We start from the raw sequence: 26689 nt of genomic DNA on the forward strand, positions 1-26689 counted from the left end.
CGATATGAGCCATCGATAAGAACAATATTTGGGTTTGGGATTATCAAAATAGACTAACTGATTAGTCGACTTATTAGTTCAGCTGTAGTTTAATTTATAACAAAGCATCATATTGTATAAACTCTTCGTATGTATTGTGTGCAAAAATTATAATTTATTAAGTAACCAAAGGCCTTTAGACACCGGGGTGTTTATCTGTGTGATTGATTTGCATGCCAACATATTTTTAAAACTGTTGTTTTTGTCATGATAACGTTCACACAGAATGAGAATAGTACGCGCCGAAAATGTGATGAAATTTTTTTCACAACAAGGTTGATTTTTCGGAGCTTTCGCACCGCAAATAAAGGCATCAACCAATGAGGTTGTGCAGAATGCGTTGAGTTGCACCCATATTTATGAAACAACAACACGGAGGCTCCGCAGTCCGAACCAAGATGCAAACTTTATTACCCTGAATATTTTGCATTTTCGTGTAGTTTATCCATCATATCACTGGTGTGTAAAGGGCTTTACTTGACGAGAAAAGCAAATTCATTTTTTTTTTTTTTCAGAACAAGGTAGATTTTTCTGAGCTTTCGCAGCGCGCATAAAGGCAACAAATCACTTTGTACAGAATGGATATATTCAAAATGTACACTATATTGTAGTCTATGAGTTGCGCCTATACTTATTAGGATTATAAAACAACACAGAGGATCTGTAGTCTGAACCAAGGCGGAAAACTTTATTACTCCTTTCAAACTTGACATATTGCAGCACAGACCAGACCCACTCTTTCTGTTCTTACCTTTCACACTTAAAGCCCTAGACATATGCACTGTGTAACTGATTACCGGAGGCAAATTCACTCAGAGATTTCTCTAAAAGTAAACTCAATAAAATAGCTTACAGTAGTTTATTAACTCAGACAGATGCTGCTCTGGGTCAATAGGATCCCAGTTTTGATCTCTGCCTGCGCAAATCTATTTGAACCTTTTATTGAACAAGCGTTGCAACTATCGAAAATAATTTTGAAGCAAAATATTCGCAGGTGAGTATTTCACATTTTCGTGCTGTATATTCGTCACGCTCCCAGTGTGTAAAGGCCTTAAAGCTATAAATGTAGTGAAGTAAAAATAATTATATTTCCTTCTGAAATGCAGTGGAGTAGAAGCAAAAAGAAAAGACTTAAAGGTAAAGTACAAGTACTTCAAATCAGAACTTAAGTGCAGTACTTGAGTTTATGTACTTGAGTGAATGTACTTACGTTCCACCACGACTGATTGAAGCTCGTTTCGGTTCAATTTTGAAACATAAAAGATATACAGAGAAAATACGCCTTTGTTGTTTCCACAGCAACCACTGCGGATAAGCCGCTGCTGCCTGAACACACAGACACAACCCGATACCCACCAGGGTCACATGGAAGACGTTGGCGTCTACTGTAAGCTCTCATTATTTGACATCACGGTACGTTTCATCCAAACTCCCCCCTTAAAACAACTTGGTGTATTCCTTTAAGAGACGCCAGACAGGGAACAAACATGTAAGCCTCCTCCACCCAACCTGCAACCAGCAGACACGTGCAGCCAAAGCCACAGACTCCTCGCAAAAAAAAACTACTGTAGCTACACGCACAAGCGACAAACCCCCCCACCCTCGCCCTCGCCAACCATTCCCGCCCACGTACACGCAAGAAGCAACAAAGATACAGACTCTCTGTAGAGACAAAAAAGAAAACAGCCACAACACAGGCACCCAGCCCAGAGACAGAACCGCTGCTCGTATAGCATAAAGCCACAGATGGCTGCTTGACAAAGCTCTCAAACCAAACCGAGGAGACAGACTGAGACAGATGACAGCACTGGAACTAACAAGACAGAGACAGTGTGTATATATGTGTGCATATGTGTACATCAGGGTCAGAAAATCAGGGTGTGTTACAGCTAAAAATGCACATTGAAGTATCCCTCCACAAAATAAAAGGTTTCACTTCACCCTGCTCACATTAAATGTGGTTATGTGCATCTGTGTGTGAATATAGGCCAAGAAAAACACACTATGACAAAGGTAGTTCTTTCAGTTCACACTGGATAACAAAAAGAAAAATAGATTTTCATCAGAAAATGATGAGATTCAAGTTGTGAGTTGTATCAGAAAAACGCCAACCTCACACAAACTAAAGCATTCAAAAGAAAACTTCACAACTGAAGGGGTGAAAGAACGGCTTGTGAACAAAGAACGGGGGATTATTGCATCATTTTTCTTCTGCAAGGATTGCAGCAGAGCAGTGGGATATCAGATATGAGTGAGATATGAGGTGTGTTGCAATTTAAAGTTAAAATCCTTAAGATCTTCATGAAATAGACTCCTATTTAGACACTGAATGTTTTTTTAATGTTCAGTAATGCCTCCACACACAGAAGAGATTCACAGGAAACGATGCAGCGTTGTGGTTCGTTTGTCTGCTGCTACTTCACATTAAAAGTTTTCAACTGGCGAAACACGGCCTGACTTTTTTGTTTTGTTTAGCCCTCGCGGGAAACGCAATGTCGAAACCATAGACTGTATATAAGAAGTGGGCATAGTCTCCGTGACGTCACCCATTGGTTTGTGGACTGCTGTTTTGAAGCCTTGAGTGCTGCATTTTGGCTGTCGCCATCTTGTTTTTTTGCAACCAGAAGTGACACGAGAGGGTGAATTTAAGTACAACCAAACACTTTAGGCGATGAAAATGATACAATTAACTTTCATGAACTGAAAACACAATGTGAAAGGGTTAAAGTTGTGAGACGAAAACATGGAAAACTCCCAGACCGGACAACGACGTGGTAGCGACCTGTCAATCACAAGGTAGCCCTGCCTTAAAGCATCCCCTGCTTTATGGTCTATTTGACTCTAAATGGGACCATAATTTACTAAATGAACATCATGCTGTATTGAAGAAGATTTGAAACTAGAGATTGAGACCATAAACTCATGTTTACAATGTTTACTGAGGTAATAAATCAAGTAAGAAGTAGGCTCATTTTCACATAGACTTCTATACAATCAGACTTCTTTTTGCAACCAGAGGAGTCGCCCCCTGCTGGCTGTTAGAAAGAATGCAAGTTTATCCGCATTGGATTCACTTTTCAGACCTGGAGGTTGCTGACTGGTCGAAAAATGTGTCTACAGAACAAGACAATTTGTTGTTTGTTGTTTTTCAGCATTTTCAACAACAGATTAGTTTTAAATATTGCAGGAGGTAATTGAACAAGAACACCGTGCCCTGCTGATATGTGGGAAACTACTCCCACTCTGTGCAGCATGAAACCAGATAGCAGTGGCAACCAATTTTGGTGTTTGGCTGCACTGTAAACAGACACAACTTCTGTTCAATGTATCCTCATACAACGGTTCGTATGATATCTTACAAAAAATAGTTGATACCACCAGTAGCGTGCGTCACCAAATCAACCAGGATGGAAATCTTAAGGATTATAACTTTAATATAAAACAAATCTTACTTGAAAAAATATTTATTTGAAATAAAAAAAAAATAATATAACGCCTCAAAAAAGGACTAACAATTTAATTCTTATCTTGGTGTTCCAGCTTTTTTATGTGTGCATGATATCCATATATATGTGTGATTGTATGAGTGCACATTTATGCCTGTATGTTCCCTACACATGCGTCTTTGTATGCGAACCAACCTTCAGCGTGGAGGTCAGGATGCGGAGGCGGTGCAGCCGATCGTTGAGCTGAGGGTCGGCGGCCCGTCGGAGGAACGATTGCCTGCACTCCAACTGGCCTTTGTTGTCCGACCCGCGACCCAGGGGACACACCCCGCCCTGCTCGCACGCACGAAACAGGTCGCCCAGGGAGGCACCCTCGCTGCCGCCTTCAGAGAGAAACACCAAATCGCACACTTAGTGACGATTTAAACCCTCCTTCGCTCTTCCATTCACTGGCGTCACATGATTTGAAGCTAAAGAGCTGTCAATCTGATTAGACTGAGTTATGGCTCAGAGCAACCACTGGAGGACAGCAGCACACACCTCAACACGTCTACTATAATGACTTGTATTATTAATGATGGTAGAGTCTTCTCTCTTTCCCTTCAGCCTCAGGGATGTCCTCTCCACTTTGGCGGTTTTATTTCCTCTGCTTGGCTGATTAAATGAGAATTCACAATTCATTGTTTACTATTTTAGTTTGGCGCTTTTCTTTCTGTACGCCGCAGGGCTCACCTTGGCAACCAGTGCTCCATTGTCTCATTAGCCTCATTAGATGAGTGTATTACTGGAGTGTGTGTTACCCTACTCAATAGTGATTTAAATGGAAATGTGTCTGCCTGAGAGCGTTTTTATTTCTGGCACATACACTGACGTCAACGTCTTCACCTTAAAATAATCTTTTATTCCGTCTCTGGTGGCTGTCATTCAATGTGAGACACATTTTTCTGCTCTCGCCTGACGTCCGTCCAGCTGAGCTATACACGTCTCTCCTCTCGTCTGAGTCCACGTGTTTTCACAGTACATAAATGTTCCTGATTACACTCACCGTTGTGTGTTTGCTGTTCTTCTTTCGCAGGGGGCGCGAGCAGAGTGTGTAGGTTGCTGTCTCGTGGCAGTGTGAAGCTGCGGGGTTTCCCTCCCTGGGTTGCCATAGGAATCAGCCTCTGCATCGCCATGGGCAACGGGACATTCCTCTGCGCAGGGAGAGTGTAAACGGCTCCGGCCATCATCATACTCCCTCCGCCGGGCCCGGGCTCGGCAAAGACGGCGTCCTCTGTAACACAAAGACAACGAATGACAAACAGTTTACATTTACTGCACTCTGTTCAATCCAAAAATAAGCAACAACTAAAAATATTCAATATTCAACAACTATTTTTACTGACAGTCTGGCAGTGTTCATTTGTCTTATTTCTTGATCATTTTGGGCAGACAACACTTGTAGCAGAGATGTAGTGTGTGTGCTTTGGGATTGTTCTGTCCTTGTTGATGTTACTATGTTGATTTTTTTGTGTCATTTGTTTGATTTATTAACAGCTAAATGCTCACTTATTTAAACTGGAATTTGTGTCACATTGTGCTGTCTAGTGTTTGTCATTCTATATGTTTTTAACATCTGTTTTATTGATTGTTTTTTATAGTTTTTACTAGGGCTGTCAATGTTAACGTGATAATAACACGTTACTGCAAATTCGTTTTTAACGTCACTAATTTCTTTAATGCATTAACGCAACTTGCGATTTTTAGGTTGTAGCGGCTCAGTTTTAAAGCTAGAGTGAAGATACTGGCATCATAGAAAACCTTTATACCAACCGTGTCATACTAGCTAGTCACGAAGAAGGCTCCAAACTTGCGCTAAATTTTGTCTAGGAAAAAATGGCTAGTTTCATGTTTTTTTGTATTAATCTTTATCGCGTTCTATGAAATTTATTATACTAGATAAACACATTATTATATTATATTATTATTATATTATCATTACTATTATTTATGTATTGTGTGTGTTAAATTCCTTATTTTGTGCCTTTAAAACAAGATCATCTCAAGGTTTTTTTTTTCCTCAAATTAAAATTTGAAATAAAATAAATTAATATTTGGTGCAGAGTTATACAAAAAAATCTTTGTTACTTTATTACTAACAAAACATTTTTAAACATTTAACTATATCTTGTGTCAGCTAAATTCTCTATGGAGTGATGCCCTCTTTGAAAAAAGACCATCAATCACGCCAACTGCAAACGTACGACAAACCTGTGCAATACATTTGTCAGTGTCACATATCCACATGTAATTATGTATGTGTAGCTTGCTGCGTTACACTTATCCTCTTTGGCAACTTGGAAACTTGGGATATTACTTAAAAATCTTTTTTATCGTGCAGCGGAGAGAACATTTTGTCCTCCAGATGGTTATACGAGTCTTTGAGGATTCTAGAAACACCTTCAGAGCTGCAGTAAAAGTGCACACACTATTTAGTTTTTGAAAAATCTGATATTTGGCTCTGTGACCTGAATGAAATGGTGATACATGAGAGGCACAAACTATGTCACCCTATAATAGTATCAATTCAAACATTTTATATAAAAATGAGTAGGTCATCAGCTGGTTGGATCCATGAAGCATCAGGTGTATTCGTGTGTTACCTAGTGGTCCAGTTTGTAGGTAGTGCAGTCCAGCCTCAGTCAGCGGCGTCTCAATCAGGTCCTGCCAGGAACGTCTCTGAGATGAGGACGAGCGGCCCGGAGACCCCGTCTCACTGCTGCCCCCCGCAGGACTGGACCGGTACTACAGGGAACGGGAACGGAGAAAAACAAGTATCTGTCAGTAATGATATTCATGATGACTTTAGTTTTCCTATTGACCAGAAGAATAGACTTAAAAGAGCAAAATCACCCATGTGTCTTCAGTGTATCATGGTAACTCTTCTTCTGTAACTTTATTGTTTACTGTACGTAAGTGCAAACATCATTAACTGTATTTATTTTATTTGAATATGGATGTTATTCCGATGTGGCTGCTTCACTCAACTTCCCATGAAAAACAAGTTAAGAGCCTGGTACCTTTAAACTGCATATTTGTGTATAATTTGTTTGTATTTTAAAAACTCCTTTCTCTCTCTGGATCCGGTGAATTTAAAGAATCATAAATAAATGAAATTTTCCTGAATAAAAAAGTCCTGGAAAAACAGACTGAGAGGCAAATTCACAAAAGGATTGTGCAGCTTTTGCGGACGCTAAACTGGCATCAATATGACAAAAAGAATCTGTGTAGTTCTCAAAGCACCCACAAAGGGTGAAATGGACCACTAACTGCTCTGACAAGTGCAGTTAGTGGCAAAACTCATGTGCTATTTGCACGTATTTAAATGAGATAATATGCATACATTTAGCGCAAAATCAGACCCTTTCTATGCAAATGAGCCTCATTGCAAAAACAGTCCACTTCACAAAGATCAACCATGAGAGCCGCACGCAGTTACAGTGAAATTATTAGCATCTTCAGAGAGTTGGTGGGAACTGAAGTGCATTTATAAGGAGCGTTCGCTCTAATTCATTTATTTTGGATGCAGTGACAGGATGCAATAACAGTTGTATCAGGAATGAATAAAGCTCCCCTTCATGTCATTTTTTAAAATACATGAGACAAAGACGACAATCAGACGCAAAAAAAAAGGGTAAATTGCACTCAGCTGCAAAACTTTATGGGCGTGTTTGCGCTGTAATATCATTAGCGCAATATCTTTAGTGAATCGGACCTTGAGACGAGGCAGATAGAGGTTGCAAATGATGCGCAAATCATGGTGCTATCAGTGACCGCAATCTAATCTTTGTGAATTAAGTCTCCGAGACTTTAACGTCATAGACTTGCTAGCAATGGGGCTAAAAATTTACATTTCATCTAATCCAAAATAAGGAGGGTTCATCTCTGGGGACCATGAATGTAAGGCAGCTACATTTTGGCCTGGGGGTGGCGCTACAGGAATGGAAAACGGGGACATACAAAATATTACTGTTAATTGTCCGGGGACCATGAATATTCACAGCAAAATGAATGTAAACCAGGCGTTTGGTTGTTGAGATATGACACGCACCTCTACAGTGTCACATCTGTACTGCACGTCGCTGCTGTTGCTGCCCCCTGGTTTCCTCCCGCTGTGCGTGGTGCCTCCCCCGAGGGGACCGGGGTGGTACTGCGGCTCCGCGGCCACCGCGGGTGGGTCGCCACAGAGGAAGTCCTCCTGGGAGGAGCGGGAGCGAGACGTCTCCGTGGAAGACAGTCGAGTCCGGCCTTCCAAGTAGGCACTCATCTGGCAGACAAGAGATGACAGAGTGAAAATGTGGCAGACGCCAATTGATCGCCGGGTCTCATTCATTCGATTGTAATATCACACTTGAGAAAAGGATTTCATCTGGCGAAGAGGAAGGGTGATGATTGAATAAGTGTGTGAGTGAGAAAGTAAAAGACAGAAAGACAAAGAAGAAGCAGTGAGTGTTTGGACTTGAGAGGAAATGAGTGTTTGTAGAACAGACCAAAGCCTCTTTATTACAAGGATTTTCAAATATTGTTATCTTCCCTGTGTGTCTTATTGTTTGAAATAAAACTGTGCTGTAATAGCTGCTGTTGCTTTAGCTTTTCATTTAATCCAAGGCTAAAAGATACAAGACATTTAATGTGGAGCAAAGCGGCGCGAGGGCAAATTATAGCATCAATTATACCAAATTTAGCCCCACCACTCCCTGTAGGCTAAATTGGCAATAACTTTAATGGTTAAAATGGACTGCGGAGGAGCACTGAGCGTGATTATTGCCTTCAAGTACAGCGTGTACTTTATATGAGTGTGTAATACAGTCGTGTGTGTGTGTGTGTGTGTGTGTGTGTGTGTGTGTGACTCACCGATGGAGGCCGTGGGTAGGTATCATATGGAGGTGGGGGACTGTCCTGTTTGGGGCTGGAGGTGGTGTCATCCTCATGATCACTCTCACTCCAGTAATCTGCAGGAAACCCACACACAGACACTCAGAAACTCCATCTCTCTCTCTCTCTCTACTATACAAGTATAAGTACATAAGGAACAGGAGTATTTGAGTACTTAAAGACACTATCTTTCAGCAACCATCAGCTGAAGGAACCCTCACCCTGCTCCTGGCGTATCCTCTCTCGCTCGGCGTAGCCCACAGCAGCCATGTTGAGACGACTCAGCCACCTAACAGAAGGGAGGAACACCCAGCTACAGTGAATCACGTTTATATTACAATATCACAAAAACATCTGTTTAAAAGAAACAGCTCAACGTTTTTGGGAAATTCACTTATTTGCTTTCTTGCCGAGAGTTAGATGAAAAGATTGATACCACTCATATCTGTCAAGCAAGGAGACGACTAGCTTTGCTTAGTTTAGCGTAAAGACTGGAAACGGGAGGAAACAGTTAACATTGCTCTGTGCAAAGGTGACAAAATCTGTCTACCAGCACCTTTAATGCTACGGCAGCGTAAATATATATATATGGAGCGAGGGGAGGGGGCTAATATTCAGAGAAAAACTCGGAATTTGCGGGGTTAAAATTGTAAATTTACGAGAAAAAACTCACAATTTTACGAGAAACGGCTTGAATATTCTCTGAAATTATAAAGCTGTAAATTTGCGAGAAAAAAAATCAGAAATTCTCTGAGATTAAAGTGGTAAATCTTCAGGAAAAAACTCAATTTTACAGGAAAAAACGTAAAAATTCTCTGGAATTAAAGTGGTAAAAAAAAACACATTTTTACAAGAAAAACTTGAATATTCTCTGAGATTATAAAGTCATAAATTTGTGAGAAAAAACTCTGAGATTCTGAATACTTGAGGTGCTATTAAAAGACATTGCATATCTCTAAATTGATAGAGTAAAAATGCTTGATTTTGTGTCTGTGTGTAGTCACAGATGGCCTCAACTCAAATGTATTAGTCATTGTCATTACATTTTTTTCCCCCAGCAACCCAAAAATATAAGAGAATAAAGACATTTCCCTCACAAATTAGTGATATTTTCTTTTTAATTTTTTAAGTACATATTTTATACTACTTGTGTATTTTTTGGACATTATGAGCTTTTTCTCTGAATATTACTATTGTATTTACCTACAATGACTTACAAAACAGTAAACATTTTGTTTTTTGCGGGTACTGTTTTCCACTGCAATTCAACCTATTACATGAATTTTGGAAAATATTTTATTATTTTCACTTTGAAACTCAATGAAAACAAGTTAAATTACCTATTTCACATGTTTAAACTGAATCCTTTCCGTAGTAAAGAGATAATTATGTAAATTACAGCACAGTTTGGAGAGCCTCTGCACAGGTCGAAACTGCAGCCTCTATGGAAATATATCTTGCAAATTATGTTTTGCATACACATCATTGCCCGATATAAACAGGCCCTTCTTTTCATCATCAAAAAGAAAAACAGGAAGCTGCACTCTTGCCACCCGGCGGCGCGTTTGCCCTTCTATATAACCTTCATCCGTGTTCAGCACACGCTGCTTTACCTGTTCATGTCATCCACTCCATCTGCTGCGAAGTAGAAACTCTTGACCTTGGGGTGACATGCTTTGAAAGCACTAAAGAGACACGGGGAGGGGGAAGAGGGAGTTATTTTTGCAGGAAAGCATCCATACATATAGTATAGTATAAACACATGAATATGCAATAGACCGTTTTCATCATGCACTTACTACTTCTTGCGACATTCACTGGCCCGGTCGATCTTAAACTCTGGAAGACTGACGAAACCCTCGGCCTTCTCATCCTGAACCGGAGGAGAAATGAAAGATATCAAGACAAAGAGAGCTATGAAGATAATGGTTCCTCATTAAAGGACAATGTTAAAGGGAAATTGTGGTTTATTTCAATCTGGCATGTTTCCCATAAACTGAAGTGTTGGAAAAAGTTGACATAAACTCACTAATAATCACAAATTATAATAATAAAAAGTCAGGGGATCACCAAAGGATTCATCCTGTGGGCATCTTGGATATTTATAACAGATTTTATGGCGATCCATTTAATAGTTGCGGAGATATCTCACTCTGAACCGACGTGATTCCAGACCTTCGCCTCTAGCATGGCGAAAAAAACCACAAAGTTTGACTTTGAAACATTTCTTAGACTTGAGAGAATTTATACTTCACAAAAATGTAAGCTGAAATATATTTTGCCTACGAGCACTCCGAGACAAAACCATCCTGATTTATCCTTCAGCTGTAATATTCGAGCAAAGCAGCTTGACTTCAGGGTAAATTCTGCACAGCGTGTCTCCCTTTTGTCTTTGTCACACAGCGCCAACATAACTATTTCAAAAACTTGCATAGCTCCTATTAAGTTACAGCTAGCACAGATTATGACAGATTTCATCATTGCCTCTTTGTTTCAGATCTTAAACACAATGAAATATGTTATGCTTTTTGGTAAACTGACACTGGAAAAATAATTTAGCATCAATAGAATTTAAGATAAGAGGCTGGGAAAGGACTTACCTCCTCGTTGATGTACCAGTACAGGCAGTTGTCCTTCAGAACAAACCAGTACTTCTTCCATTTCTGAGAGAAGTAACCCTTTGCATCCCTCTTTCTCCACAGCCAGCCCTCGCAGTCTCCTCTTCCCAGCGCCTTGCAGGAAACGCGCCTCCGACTCAGGGAGGCCAAACTTCGTCCTGGAACAACACGGAGGAAAATAAAAGCAGAAAACTGAAAGAGTTGAAAGCAAAAAAACAGGTGCTTGCAAGTTCTTCTTTCACAGTAGTGTGAATAAAAGCATTGCCACATCCTAACGTCGCACTAACTCTTGGCAACAGTCGAGTCCCTGGACTTGACGGAGCGCTGCTGCACTGCAGTAAGGTAAGAGGTGTTTAATAAAAATTGCCTTTTGCTTCTGGCATGAAAGGACCTGAAACATTTTTCACAACAGGCTCCCTCATTAGAGATTACCGGGGAAACTTGGCTCCCAGTCGAAGGGGCTGCCGAGAAACTTTTATTGTGCTGTATCAAACGTCTTACGACTTTGAAGGGGGGAATGCAATTCAATATTCCATTTATTTCTGCGGCAGAGGAAAGTGCAGCGTAGAGTAAATCTCTAAAGGAAACAACTCTCTTCCACACAAGGAAACTAGGAGCTCAAACACGTAGTGTGAAAAAGGTTTTGAAGTCTAGAGAGACTCTGCAGATAATTAATAAGTTATATTCTCTGATATAGAGGAAACTATACATCCTGAAAATGTACTAAAGTAACTTTTTTTTTCAATTTTTCTGTGCAGCAGCTCCACATTAAAGGCCTGATACCATCACCAATTTAATTTCTGCTTTTAGGAAAGACTCAAAAAAGAAGATTGCCTCAGCCATGGACCTAAAGGAGAGACTAATATTCCATTACATATTTGATAAGGCTGCTACTCAGAGCATTTAAATCAATCTATAAATCATTGCCGTCGCATCCATTTTCAAACTTTGGTTTAATCGTTGTAAACAAACAAAGCTGTCGCCCCGGAAAAATAGTGCAGATGGAGCTAAAGCTTTCGGAGCTTCTCACGACGGCAGATGGTGAAACGAGTGAAGATCCAACATGTTGATCCTTGTTAGTGTGGTGAAAGGAAAGAGAAAAGCTTGGGTCAAAGAGGCAAAGAAGCTGGTAGCAGGGAGTTGGAGAGAGGACAGATAGGGAGTAAAATCATCTCAACAACAGGAAGCAGAGGGATTTAAGGGATTTAACATTTTGATAAACACTTAAAAATGAGATAAAATGTACCAGTCATCTCAACTATGGTCTCACAAACTTTCTCTGCATGCATGTGTAAAAATACTACATATTACACTTTAAATGCTCCACAAAGAAATTATGTTTTCATCTGTACAGTAACATAAAGAGATGCTGAATGACTAAGTACAGTTCGTAGCAAACAGATGGAGAGCTGCCTCGCCTGCAGTCCTGTCTGCAAATGATGTGTTAAAATGCAAATACAGCGATTCGGTCTCTGCGCCAAAAAACGTGAGAAACACTTTTTTTTTCCTGACTATGAAATGATTCTGTCGTGGAAGAAGTTCATAATTTCACAACTCCAGAGGTATAAGTTCCCATCTTGTGGGATATATAGATCGCTGCGGTCAGTGAAGTTTTTATTTATACCTCACAAGATTAATTAAACAAGAAGTTATGATTGATTAGATCGCCAACCTGCATCTTTTCCCCTGTGCGTAACGACCAAAATAGAATGTGCTAAAAGCACTAATATGACTGCAATACTGCTGAAACGACTGGTCAATTAAACAAATAGTCTTTAGACAGAAAATTAATAAACAACAATTTTGATAAACAATCAAACATTTGAAGTGTTTATCGAGCAAAAAAAATCTAATATTAGCTGGTTCCAGCTTTTCAAATGTGAAGATGTGCTACTTTTCTCTGTTTTATATTAATGTAAATTGATGTTTTTAGCCTTCAGACGGTTGGTTGGTCACCTCAAGCTTTGAGAAATTGTCGTGGCCATTTGTCACTTTTGTGGCCCATCTGATAGATTAAAATGACAAATCAATTAATCAAACTAGAGTCACGGTTGTACGCCTCCGCCAACCAGTCAAGTTGCACTTTACATCCATGTCATCACTAAATCATTGTATTCTGTAATGATATTGTCATAATTAGCATATGAATTCTTGAGTTATGGCCAAAAACATGTTTTTTGGTGAGGTCACAGTGACCTTTGACCTTTGACCACCAAAATCCTATTAGTTCTTCTTTGACCACCAAGTGGATGTTTGTGCCAAATTTGAAGAAATTCCCTCCAGGTGTTCCTGAGATATCCCGTTCACAAGAATGAGTAGGACGGAGGGACAACCTGAAAACATAATGCCTCCAGACACTTTATCAAGTACAAGTAAATATTCACTCCATTGTCAGCCATGATATAGACTGATACTGGGAATAAAAGGAAGGTAGAGTAGCTTCGTGGATAATGAAACAATCATGATTAACTGTGAATTCATGGGACTGTTCCCGGAAAGAACAGCGAGTTTTGGTACACTGTGTTCACTTCAAGAGTAATGTTAAATTAGTTGCTACCATTAGAGTCTTTTAGTGAGTGTGCAGCAGGTCAGCGTCACATGCACAAATATTAAACTGGTTCAAAATTGACTTTTCATTGAAGTAGGAGACTTCTTGAATTCTGCAGTGATGAAATGAGCAATATTTGCATATTAATAGAGTCTGGACTAAATGTATCACAGTCAAATTATCATGCGAAGCAGAATATTTTAATGTCTTAAATTATGTCAAGATGGGAAATTTGTCTACAGGCGAGCACACAATGGGGAATTTCCATTAATAAAAGAGTAATGAATGGGTGTTTATTTGGGTTAATATGGAGCCTGTTATTTAATGGAAATTCTTCTGGTTCTGCTCATAAACACAATACATCCAGTTAAAGTCTCTAGCCTATAATTAGTACTGAAATACATGTTTTTTTTCTTGAAACTTTCTAGGAAGTTATTAGCAAATTACAGACCCGTAACATAAAGTGTTACTAAGATAATTAGTTCAACTGAAGCAGCAGCTACTCCCACAGTTTTGTCCATTAGCTCGGCGTCCCTGAGAGAGTGAATGAGTAGCAAGTGTTGGACTGTGACGGGAAAGATAAGCCGAACAGGTGGCCTCTCTGCTTACCTTTATTCTTCTTCCTGTTCTTTGACTGCAGAGAGGAGGACTGTTGGTATGTCTGAGAGCGGGTTGGAAAGACGACAAGAAGAGGGAGGGTGAGATGGGGAGAGAGAGAGCAGGCTGTCAGGATGAATCAGTGGCCTTTGTTTACTGCAAAGAATCCTGGGATATAAAAGATGACAGATCTTAGCGAGCAGAGGACGAGAAAGAGGAGGCAGAAGACACTTTCCCTCATTATCTCTTTCTCGCAGAGACATGCACTCATGTCGGGGTGGAAAAGTCAACCTCGCGGCGGAGGACTCTCACACCTCTAAACATAGAACAAAGGGACAGGAAGGGAGGGGTGGCAGCACAATAGGACATCCAGGTGATGGAGCAAATGAGAGAAAGCAGAGCTCAGGGTCCTCGGGGATTAAACAGAAAATTTCAGTAAGCAAAACATGAAGGACAAACAGCTAGAAGAGGGGTTTTCAAGGTCTGCAGGTCCTGTAGCTATGGGCTATGTTTATTTAGCCTGTAGTTGGTCACATTTTGGTAAACTGGCACCATTAATGCCATACATAACGCATTAAAAGTATGCCGAATTAGCCATTAGCAGTTCCTGTTTGCAATGTACACATGGATGAACAGTCAACTATCATTGGATTACTTTGATACTGAAGAAAAAGTAAAAACGGGAGGATTCTCAGGCAAGTTCTGCAGCTATAAGGAGCGTTCTTCTTCTATGTTTTCTAAGCAGGTTAATGGACGTTTATTTGTGCCGAACATCAGAGATAATGATATGCTCGGAAAATGTAAGTCACACTGAATATAAGAATATATGTTTCATGTCTGTGTATTCAGTTTTGACGCACCTGTCCCTTCAACTCCTCTGCAAAACCTCTGATCTATAACATTCAGCTCTGGATCTCCTATCTAAGATGTGACCTGATGATGATCTGTGGAGCACCAGATCAGCTCTGATGTCACAATATTACACATGTCAGAGCCTGGAGCTCGGCCATTCACAGCCCCACGCTCAGCAAGACAGATGACATGGGCCCGCCCACTCCCACTGACACGCCATCTGCCATCGCAGCGTCCATGCACACTGTAAACACACACGCTCATGGAAACACATTTAATTTTCCAAAGAGATGCTGTCAAGACGTATAAGGTCACCGGCGGCCAAAATGGACTGTCTGGACATGAGAGCGCCAAGCTCAGACGGACAGGCAGGGCGGACAGATGTCATGGAAGTGACAAGGGAGTAATAACAAGTCAGCATTCGCTCAGGCTTTTTACTACAGCACTTTCCCATCAGGCGTAAAAGCTCAAATGTTTTTCTTGAGTCTGTGAGACGCGGCTGCATCAAAACAAATCAGAGAGGAAGCAGAGTGTTACCTCACTTAACTAGTTTTTAATTTGAGGAGGCAACTGAGGGGGAAGTCAGAGGAGTTTCATAACCTTGTTTGATCCACATTATGCAACTACATAATGCAATCTTGAAGCTACTATTTAAGGGAGAATGAGCTGTAGTTTTCACCCTTCAAGTGCTGGGCTTAGTTTAGCGTGAAGCACCCTACCAGCACCTCTAAAGCTTGCTAATTAATACGTTAAATTTTTTTGTTTAATCCGTACAAAAAGTCCTTTGGTCTTTCTAAATAAAGCATATATGTTATGACTTACGTGGTAGATGGAGGCCGGGTCTCTCGGTGGAGAATCTCTCTGATTTGCCTGGAGGACGTAGTGGGAGGGGCTTTGGCTGTGGTGGCTCCGCCTCTTGGCGCGTTTGGCCGTGTCGTTGGTCCGTTTGCCCGGACGAGCTGTATGGGAGGAGTAGTCCTCACAGCCAGTCCTCTCGTCCACGCCGGACAGTCCCACGTAACGCATCAGTGTCGCCTCTGTGAAATAACCCAATCAAATCAGCACAAGATAACTAAATGTTCAATATTATATTCACATACAAACTTGCATCAGGAGTGATTTAAAGCATTTACGTTTAACTTAAGTGCCAAAACTAGAATAATTCTTAAAATTTTGTCGACAGTATCTTGTGGTATTGATCTTCTGTTTTATATTCTGTGCTGCCTGTCTCAGTGGGTTAATTAGAGACTACATTAAAAATATATGAATAAAACGCAGTGCCAAAAGGTCACATCGCTCAAAGATTCATTCAAATTAAGTCAGTAGTGTTAAAGATAAAAACAAAATTCAGATTTCGACCTTTAATCAAAGCATCATTATAGAGCTACTCTACTTTTGCCCTTTAGTTTTTGAATTCAGCGGTAAAATGTGCAACAAGTCGGTCCATTGTTTCTATCTGAACAAAAAAAAAATTAGGTTATTTGTCGATCCACGCATACGACCGTTACAAAATTCATATGAGCTGCTCCACCACCTCCACGGTGTTTTTTTTTGTATATAGGCAACTAAAACTATTGGGTTAAGGTTATGGTTATGCTTAAATAAAACCAATCTTTGGTTGGATACAGGAGCCACGGACACTTTGTACGCCCAACCCGATCTTGAATGAGTCGACACAAACGTTAAGACGTTTATCCCGCTTATCCGGAGGCTGTATGACTTCACTTCATTAAAGGCACCCAGTGGAGTTTTTCACCACTAGTGAGCACTATGGAGCAATGTTTTATGAGTGGGTCCCCGTTTTGTCTGTATCATGCTCACGAGGATGCACAGCCCTGCACCGGGCGACGTAATACATATCTTGCCGTCAGCTTCATGCTATTCCACTTATTGCCAGTTGCCGGTGGTATTCACGTAACCGTGAACCAGGAAGTATAAAGAGCGACAAACGCCATGTAGTGAGGAGGTCTGGATGGATGGGCGGGTCAAAAAAACAGACTTTCTCCAATAGGAGATCTTTGTTAATTTTCCATGTGTAACTTTCGCACTTAAATTAAGCCACTTCCGTATTTTAACCCTAACGTTGATTTATTTGTAACGCCACTTCCACGATCTTTTCCTAAACTAAGTAGTTTTGTTGCCTAAACCTAACCAAGTCGATCTTTTCCTAAACCTAACTAAGTAGCTTTGTTGCCTAAACATAACCAAGTTGATCTTTTCCTAAACCTAACTAAGTAGTTTTAATGCCTAAACCTAACCAAGTAGTGTCCTATGATGACCGAAGTTTATAAGGACAGCACTATTTTTTGAGATTTGTTAGGTGGACTGATGGATCCATATTTCCCACCATGTGTTATATTGTCTCGGGATAATGATGCTGCTGTGAGAGAACAAGTCCATGAGTGAATCTGTATGACTTAAGTGTTTATTGAATTTCTTCTGGTTCACTGTCTGCAAGTGTCTTCCATCTTTCTCGACTAACTTCCTCTTCACCGTTCCCACCGGGGAAGGAAACTCAGGTCTAACTACCTCTCTCCTCTCTCCTCACGGTTCCCACCCTGTCCTCCCCTGGTTGCTAGGCAGCGGCCAGAGGAAAGTGAGACACCGAGAAGAGCTGCTGTCAGCGTCGCCATGGCAACTGCGTGAGTGATTCAGGTGGAGGTCAGGGAGAATAGTCTGTTTTTTGTTGCTGTTTCTCTCTCCTCCTCCTCCTCCTCCCGTCTCTCTTCCTCACTCTTTTATTCTTCCTCCCTTTCATTTTCTCTGCCTTTGTACCAACTGTCTACCTTTCCTTTTTTCCCCCTCCTTCCTTTCTCATCCCCTTATTTTGTTTCTCTGTGATGCTAATCACAGGGAGAATTAGAGGAAAGGGATGGAGGCGCATTGATCTCCCAACACATACACACACTGATCTCTTCGTAATACAGAGAGACGGGAACATTTAACTGAATCTAACAGGCTCTTCAGGAGGTGCACAAACACACATATGCACTCAACACGCCGGCACTCACCTCTGCGGCTTTCTCTGTTAAGCTTGGCTGGATCCTCATAGTCGCCCACCCAGTTACACTCCACAGGCATGGAGATGGGCCTCAGCCTGCCTACAAGTACACATGATTACAAAACTTATTATTCTCCTTAGAGTTATTACACTCTGATATGTGATATTTAGGATTCTTGCAAAGTTAGCAACGTATTAGGGCAGTACCGAATGTTCTTTTTACATTCAAAGCTTCTATTGAGGTTTTCGAATGAAGCTTATCAGATTTAACGTCATCACCCTTAAAAAAAAAAAAAAATCCTCAATTTGAATAACGTTATTCCTCAGATTAAATGACTTAGACTTTTTATTAAATAAACTTTGCTTAATGAATATAACTCGTCACTGCGGACCTCCCTTCATGTGTGGCCAGCGGGAGAGCTTTACCAGGATATTTCCCATTGAGATTCAGTAATAATAAATAAAATATAAATGAATAAAATAAAAAACAGACTTAAAAAAGGCAAAAATATTGTTTTTGAAAGGCTAAACGCCAACAAATAGGGATTGAAACAGACTATTTTGTTAGATAAAAACTAGGGCTGTCAATCAATTAAAATATTTAATCGTGATTGATCACAGGATTATCCATACTTAATGCAATTAAGCACAAATTAATCCCACATTTTTTATTTGTTCAAAATGTACTTTAAAGGGAGATTTGTCGAGTATTTAATACTATTATAAACATGGGTGTGGGCAAATATGCTGCTTTATGCAAATGTATGTATATATTTAATATTGGAAATCAATTAACAACACAAAACAATGACAGATATTGTCCAGAAACCCTCACAGGTACTGCATTTAGCATAAAAAATATGCTCAAATCATAACATGGCAAACTGCAGCCCAACATGCAACAACAGCTGTCAGTGTGTCAGTGTGCTGACTTGACTATGACTTGCCCCAAAACTGTGTGTGATTATCATAAAGTGGGCATGTCTGTAAAGGGGAGACTCGTGGGTACCCATAGAACACATTTTCATTCACATATCTTAAGGTCAGAGGTCAAGAGACCCCTTTGAAAATGGCCATGCCAGTTTTTCCTCTCCAAAATTTAGCGCAGGTTTGGAGCGTTATTTAGCCTCCTTCACTACAAGCTAGTATGACATGGTCGGTACCAATGGATTCATTAGGTTTTCTAGTTTCATATGATGCCAGTATACAACCTAAAAATCGCAAGTTGCGTTATTGTGTTAAAACAAATTTGCTTTAACGTGTTATTATCGCGTGTCTTTTCTATCTTTTCTATATTTTGAATCTGGGTTTTACAACGCTCTGGAGTTATTGGAAAAGTTTCAGAAGAGCTCACACGAGTCGAAAACAATCCTACTCAGCCACCACTGGAATCTAATTCTACAAATTGTATAATAATAATAGCAATATTAGTGTAGCCTCATCTTTATCTGCAACTGAGTTTAAACAGAAGGAATAGACATGCAATAAAAGCTGTGCAGCATCCAAATGTTGATTTAGAATTTGAATGTCAACGTTATGAATGAAGCTTGAAACTATTGGGTACAGCCCGACAAAGTATAGAGCTCCCTCACTTTGTAAAACTTTTTATTGACTGCCTCGGGCTGGCAGGTGGATTCCCAGCCTCATGATTGTTTTTTGAAGTGGTTTCGGTGCAGCAGAAAGAGATTGAACTCTTTTTCTCATCACAAGAGCGTACCATATGTAGGTGTGGTGCAGTACACGGGCTCCTCCTCTTCTCGCCGGTGAGACTCTTGATCCAGGAAGGAGTTTGGTGACTCAGAGCGCTTAGCAACGCTGACGCCACCGTGGTTACGAGATGCCTCATCTCCAGGCAAGGTTCCTGTCTCATCTCTATGGCAACAGCAGAGGCTTATTAACCGGCAAACATTTGTGCATCAAAGTCAAAGCTCCTCTTTGCTTTCACCAGATTTACTTTCTTAGCAAAACACTGTACCTGGGTGTGTAAGGCTCAGCGGGTGGAGGGGGGATGTAAAGGTCCTGGATAGCAGAGCTCTTGGTTGGTGTGCCTGAGGGTGTAGCTGAACTGCTGCCTGGGCTTCTGGTCGGCTGCAGAAAGCAAAAGAGGAAATGGTTAGGACAATAAATCTTTTCTTTAAAGCGAGACACCCCAGGCAAAAACATTAAAACACAACAATCAATTTTGTCTCCATAACATGTCTTCATTCAGACTAGTGGAGAGAAAACATCCAAAATGCACATTTAGGTGTCTATTTTACTATTTGGTCTATTTGTGTCTGTAGATTTTTCATAAATTTACCAAAAGTTATAATGCCTCGTTTGCATATTTAAACATAACAATTCAGAAAACTTTTACAATCCATATCTTTAAAGGCCGTTTTCTCAAAATTAGTTTTCTCGCATAATCTGAATTTAAAAGATGATTCATTAAAACTTAGATCTCATTTCATGTAGTTTTGACCATGAATGCCAATATGGGTGGTTGAATTTTCTTGATGAAGTAGTATCGGGGCAGTTGCAATCCGAACCAGTAAGGGGCAACAACTTCTCACTGTTGAAAAACATATTTCACCTGTTTGGATGTCGGGGGGACACAACAGTTCCAACAGCTCTTGCAATTCCACGATAAAGATAATCCATGAGCAGCAACACCAGTCGTTTTCTTCAGGTTAGTGTTCGTTACGTACGTAAACAAACTCAAATCGTTAATTTACCACAGTGACAGTTGGCCACCTCAGCCAGTAAACCCTCGGAGCATTCGCTGTCAATTAGGTGCAACAATAACATTGCTAGGATTGTGGCAACATCATTAAAAATAAATCGGATGAGGCAAGAAACACCAGCAGACAGACAGTCAGTCAGACGGCGTTAGACAAATTAGATTACCCAAATTGTCCCCTGTAAACATCCATCAAGAGTTTACAGACCAACTTCCTGCTGCAGTTTTATTCTGCACTTTCTGTTCCAGACATTTCAGGGTGCGTTCACTTTTGGTTTAACCTTCTAATAAACGGGTTCGTTGTCGTGTTTCTTGCCCAGACAGACTTTGTTGTGAGGATGTTGCCATGTCAATTTGGTGAGTACAACAAAAAGCAACCGTCTCCCAGAAATTAAGTTCATATATAATGTTTAACATAACATAATGTTGCCTACTTTATCTGCTCATAGCAAGTAAAACATGATTAACATCTTTATGGTACTGTTTAGGCAGAGACATGACATGTTTACTTCTTTAATTAGTGTTTTTTGTTGTCTCAGGATCCTGCACTAGCGTCCGCCTCCCATGGTAATCTGTGCGGTATAAGCAGATTTTTACATTTCCTTCAGTGTGTATTAAAATCTAATTAATAGTATCAACGTAATTCTTAGTGGACGGGGTTGGCAAAAAATGAGAAAGTGGTCACACAAAACAAAACACTAATGGAGGGCAGAGAAAGACTGTTTTCCTCTGTGTTCCCTCCTGATTGTGTAGGTAATCAGTGTTAATTAGGGGAGATACATTTCCTAATTGCGGGCGCTCTGGGAATGTGGGTGGAGGGGGCCAATCAATTTTCCCTTCCCATTCATTCCAGTGTGTTTCAGCTGGCAAAACAAAAACCACGCTGAGCCACAGTATCCTGACCTAATTACACGCTTTGGCTGCAGTCGTACAGGGAGTGGGAATGCTGTGGGGAGTTATGTGGGCCGGTGCAGCGCTTTAATAAAGTCTAAAAAAGGTAAGTCCCACCTGCAGAGCGAGGGGTTTCCAGCGCATGTTCTTCAGCAGAGCAGGGGCGGAGCTGAGCGTGCTCTGTGGACGCTTCTTCAGGGTCAGGGACACGACGCCTTTATCGGCCCTCAGTGAGCCGACCAGGTTACGTAACTGCCAGCCCACCTGTAGAACAGAAAAAGACGAAGCATCCAGTTATCATCATCTGCATAATAAACATAACAATCACAGCATTATATTTATACTCAGCCTGTAGTTTGAATCCTGTCCACGTCGTGATTGGATCTTGTTGAGCCTTCTGTGCAAGGCAAGTGGGTGTGGAGGTGGTAAGTCTATCTATAGAGCTTTCATGTGATGTAACCTGCCCTCAATTTGAAAACAAATGCATCTTATCATATACCTCTCTTCTGTTTTAGCCTCTGTTTTCACAAAACCATGCCAACACTTCTTATTTATAGGATATTTGTGAACAAAAACGGTCCAAAACAATAAAAATGGCTACTATAAAAATCACCAGAACTTTTTCTAGTTGTTCACGGCTCTTTCTCTTTGACCGTTTGCGCTCTGTGGCGAGAGAGATACTTTCTAATTAAGGCAGACACACTATCTTAATTGACCTGAGATCTGATCATAATGCAAGAGGAGGCGCAGAGACGGTTGCAGGATCTGATTAGACTAATTGCGATGCATGCCGCGTGCGTTTGCACCTTGTGAAAGTGAGGGCACGATCTGCAGTATAGATGTAAACAGACGGATCGCCCTACCACAAAAATTCAAGCCACATAATTGCAACTTCAACTCCAAATTCGACCGACAGGTCTTATAATGCAAGGTCTAGATAACACCCACAAGATCTCAAGGGGTTTATCCTGATACATAAAACATTGGAACAACTAAATTATGCTGTTTAAAATCTAATGTTCAAATGAATCTTCTCTGATGATATTAATTTTTGCAGCAGAAAAAAGCTGTGACACAATACCATCATATTATCACTTTTTAAGTTGATATGTCAGACTTGTTAGCCACCCAATGGATTTCAGTCCAATATTCTCTCTCTTTAATCTCTATTGTTGGTCTCCACCAACTCCTGAGGGAAATATCTGTCTCTTAAGCTGCTAAATGTTCCACCAGCTAGTCTCTAACTGTGTCTGTCTGTCGGTTAGTGCTGAGCAGGTAGTATACAATGGGTTTTTAGTAGGGATGTCACCATACCAGAAATATAGTAGTCAATCAATAACAGTGAAATTCCACGATTCTCGATACCCAATTCGAAAAACCCCCAAAACAAAAAACACTTTGAGCTACTGTTAGGAAGTTCAACAGGTCATAATTTCCTCTCTTAAATGTATTTTATATTGCTGTGAAAACATCTCCTTCAAACAACTGTATACAAGTTTCTTGCCAAAAACTATATTTAACAAGATTACATTTGAACACATCATGATAACCTAAGACTTTACTTTTGTTCAATACTCATTTTACTGAATAGAGCTTGAACGTATCACAACGAAACTCAATGCAACATTCGTTAACATTAACTTAATTCTAACTAGCTCTCGTCCTGCCAATTTCAACACAGGTTTGTTGGTCACAATGTAGCATAAGGGGAAAAAGTAGGGTGCGTCCCCTGGATGTGTCGATAGTGAGTTTACTGCGTCCTTTCGAATTTTAGATGCCGTTAGTCTCGAGCCCCCCGGTACCGATGGTACTATAGAAAAATGAGTACCGTCACGTTTTCAGAATTTTGGCATTGATTTGGTACTGCGATATCTCTAGCTTTATTTAGCTGAAAAAGGCTTGAAAATGTCACTACAGTACAGTGGTGAGTCTGGATTATAAAGATATTGATTATAGCAGCTTTAGAGATTTCTTTGCATCTGTAATATCTGTAAAAAATAGGCATATATATATTATGACCATTTCAGAAAAATGTAGTTTTGTCATCTAAAGGCCAAATTCTTCAGTTATAAATGTGGATATACAGAGTTTAAAAAAAGAAGGAATGGTCCTTTAACATGCATTTAACCCTATCCTGTTTACTCTCACAGACATACACAAAACAACATGAATAAACACAAAAAGATATATTTAGAACATATAGGAGCACACACACACACACACACACACACACAATAATAAACCCACCACAGTCTGGTGATTGACTTGAATGACTTCATCTCCCGCATGGATCTTCTTACAGCGGTCAGCCGGAGACTACGGAGACAGAAGAGAAACAGACGACTATGAATTGATTCGAGTTCATCGATCGCTACATACCAACGCGGGCCGAGTTGTCCGACAAACTGTACTTCAACAGGCTGCAGAGGGAAAGCCTTGCAGAGTCATCACTATTGTCTCTGATCCGCTGCTATGGATCTGAATGTCGTCAGTTTCTAGAGTAAGAATTGTTTTTCTATACACTTCAACCCCCCTGGCGTGCTGGGGAATCCACTTCATTGGTGTTTGTGGGAAGTGGTTTGTTTATGTCACAGATAGAACTAACAGCTTGGCTGTTTAATATGTGAATAAATAGGATTATAAGCCTCTTCTTACCCCTTCAGTAGTTCCTGTGATCACATGGAGGCCGTCATAGGTTGACTTGATGTACATTCCCTGATGGAAAGAGGGAAGGAAGACGCTTGTGTTTAGCTCATAACACTTTTTTAAATCCTTTCAAATACCATGTAAAATCTTATTAGGTTTATCTTTCAAATATGTCTTCTCACCTTTTGATGGCTGAGAAGCCAGAAACACTACAGGTTTTAGTGGCAGTCTAATTAATATTCATAATCTGCACATGCAACCTGAAAATCAGATGAGCAGCAGAATATATGAAATGTTAATTAAACGTATCAAGCCCATTAATTCAGCAGCTGTAGCCCTCTGTAATTCATGAAACACCTCAGCTACCGGTTGATCAGATTCAAATGTGGATATGAGTCGAAATTTAAATTCTTAAATTGTCGTGAGGTCACAAACAATCTTTGGCTGAACGCATGCAGCAGCCGCAGAGAGCACACCGACAGCCAAACTTTACTGAATTAGCATTAATTAGCTGCAGCTGATGTAAATCTGCCGCCGGTGATTTCTGTCATTTTAACCAGCCACAGTTGGCTAAAAATGAGGAGCTGCTACCTACATGGTTCCTGTTGCTGTCTGCTAATAATAAGAGTGAGGACACATTAAATGTTTGATATGATATCTGTTAGCGGCGGAGCTTAACAACTAGATCTTTTGCCAACCGGGGGAACCGGATCCAAATTGGAACTGGCTAATCTCTATCTGACAGTGTTATAAGTCTCTCAATGTGTTGGAAACTGTAACTTGTAAAAGTAGCTTATGCAATAACACCATTATCAGGCACTAAAAATCTGCCCAAAAACATCAAATGTGTTTTGTTTGGTTTGTTGGTTCTGTGTTTGCAGGAGGATATGATGTCCATCCTCTGTTGTGGAGATTCTGCCCATAACTGCATTATGTTTGGATGTGAATAAAACTGATTTCTGATTGTTTCCTGTTGTCCCGAGTCGCGCCCACACACCCTCACTCTCATACATGTAATCACATTTTTAACATTTAAGCTGGAGAGAGTAAGAAAGGGTTTTGGTATTGAACTTTAAAAAATCATAATTTCTAAAATTATAGGTTCCTTACACTGTAAATTATATCCAGAATTTCACAAGATTTAACTGTAATATTTCACAATAAATGACACTAGTATTGACACTCAACAGGCTTTAACTGTGATATCTCACAATATTGTTCTTTTAGAATTTTATTGTGAAATCAATGCAGGGGACTTTCAGGGAGATTTCTATACTATATATCAGACCGGCAATACAACATCCAGAGTAAAGGCTCACATGACCACGCCCCCTTTAGGGGTAAAACAATCCTGTCTCCCTCATAGACATGTCTCCAAAGTTCTACTTTAAACAAGCCGGTAATAGTAATAACATTACGCTGCAGGGTTGCTGTGTAGTTGGTTGCACCAACAATAAATCAAAAAATGCTGATCTCAGATTTGTTCCCCTGCCATGTCCTTAAAAAAGAGATAATTGAGGGGCTTTATGGCTCCGAGCTATAGACCAGACCAGCATGGCGTCATTGCCGAGGCTGCGCTCCCTTTCGGGGGAAAGAAACTCGCTGTCATAGGAGAGAACATGATGAAAAGCTGTTGTGGAGCGGGTTAACTGAGGCTTTCACACCACTGAGTATGACTGCTGCTGCAGTAATACAGTCATGCATTAACTTTATAAAAGTATCAGACTGTCGTCTCAAACTAAATCTCAGCTTATAGATCAAAAAGTTGGATATTAACATTTTGGTTATTTACAGACAACACTTAAAATGATTCAATCAAATATGTATATATGTCTGGATAAGCGATATCTGGGCACTGTGTTGGACGGGGGAGGACTGAAGGGACATGGCGGCGTTAAACCTTCATTTATTAAGGTATCGCGAACGCTTAGATTAGAGGAAAGATCGCAACATAATTATTAGACGTGTATAAAACAAATATGTGTATAACACGTGATGAATACATACGAACTTGTCAAAATTATAATCCAAATATACGTCAAATTGCATTAAAGTCTATTCAACTAGTAACCAGTAATTTACTGTAAACGTACAGTCTAATATTTTAGTGTTCGTGCCATTTTACACATAGAAGGATTAGCAAAAATATATCCTGAAATACACACAAACAAAAGGAAGGATGCCAGTTTATAAGATACTAAAGTCCAGCACACACACACACACACACACACACACAGACACACACAGAGTCATTACCAGGCCTTCAGAGGGTTTGATGTTGGTGAGGTGAACCAGCTCGAGGTGGGCCGATTGAGAAACCAGCGGGTCAGATGACACACACACAATGTGCTCGCACACCTCCGACAGAGTCTTGCACTACCGGAGAAGAAGAAAATGAGAGAGGACGAGTTACGACAC

The 26689-nt window shown here is 40.3% G+C and overlaps 1 protein-coding gene across 5 annotated transcripts in view; it reads right to left on the reverse strand.

Annotated features, from left to right (window-relative positions):
- cnksr2a (connector enhancer of kinase suppressor of Ras 2a) overlaps positions 1-26689 on the reverse strand; it is a 76454-nt gene that overhangs the window by 21263 nt on the left and 28502 nt on the right. For 4 of the 5 annotated variants that reach the window (XM_037757512.1, XM_037757511.1, XM_037757514.1 and 1 more), the window contains 18 exons: positions 26528-26647; positions 24281-24340; positions 23873-23941; positions 21743-21889; positions 19991-20103; positions 19733-19887; positions 18026-18115; positions 15837-16051; positions 14175-14226; positions 11000-11175; positions 10199-10272; positions 10013-10084; positions 8621-8688; positions 8379-8476; positions 7576-7791; positions 6128-6269; positions 4531-4758; positions 3681-3868 (listed from right to left, as the gene is read on the reverse strand). In XM_037757512.1, coding sequence (XP_037613440.1) covers positions 3681-3868; positions 4531-4758; positions 6128-6269; positions 7576-7791; positions 8379-8476; positions 8621-8688; positions 10013-10084; positions 10199-10272; positions 11000-11175; positions 14175-14226; positions 15837-16051; positions 18026-18115; positions 19733-19887; positions 19991-20103; positions 21743-21889; positions 23873-23941; positions 24281-24340; positions 26528-26647 — 2283 coding nt within the window. The remainder of the gene's footprint in view (positions 1-3680; positions 3869-4530; positions 4759-6127; positions 6270-7575; positions 7792-8378; positions 8477-8620; positions 8689-10012; positions 10085-10198; positions 10273-10999; positions 11176-14174; positions 14227-15836; positions 16052-18025; positions 18116-19732; positions 19888-19990; positions 20104-21742; positions 21890-23872; positions 23942-24280; positions 24341-26527; positions 26648-26689) is intronic. The other variant, XM_037757515.1, reaches the window with a different exon arrangement.

Source organism: Sebastes umbrosus, chromosome 21 (genome assembly GCF_015220745.1).
Source record: "Sebastes umbrosus isolate fSebUmb1 chromosome 21, fSebUmb1.pri, whole genome shotgun sequence".
Lineage (NCBI taxonomy): Eukaryota > Metazoa > Chordata > Actinopteri > Perciformes > Sebastidae > Sebastes > Sebastes umbrosus.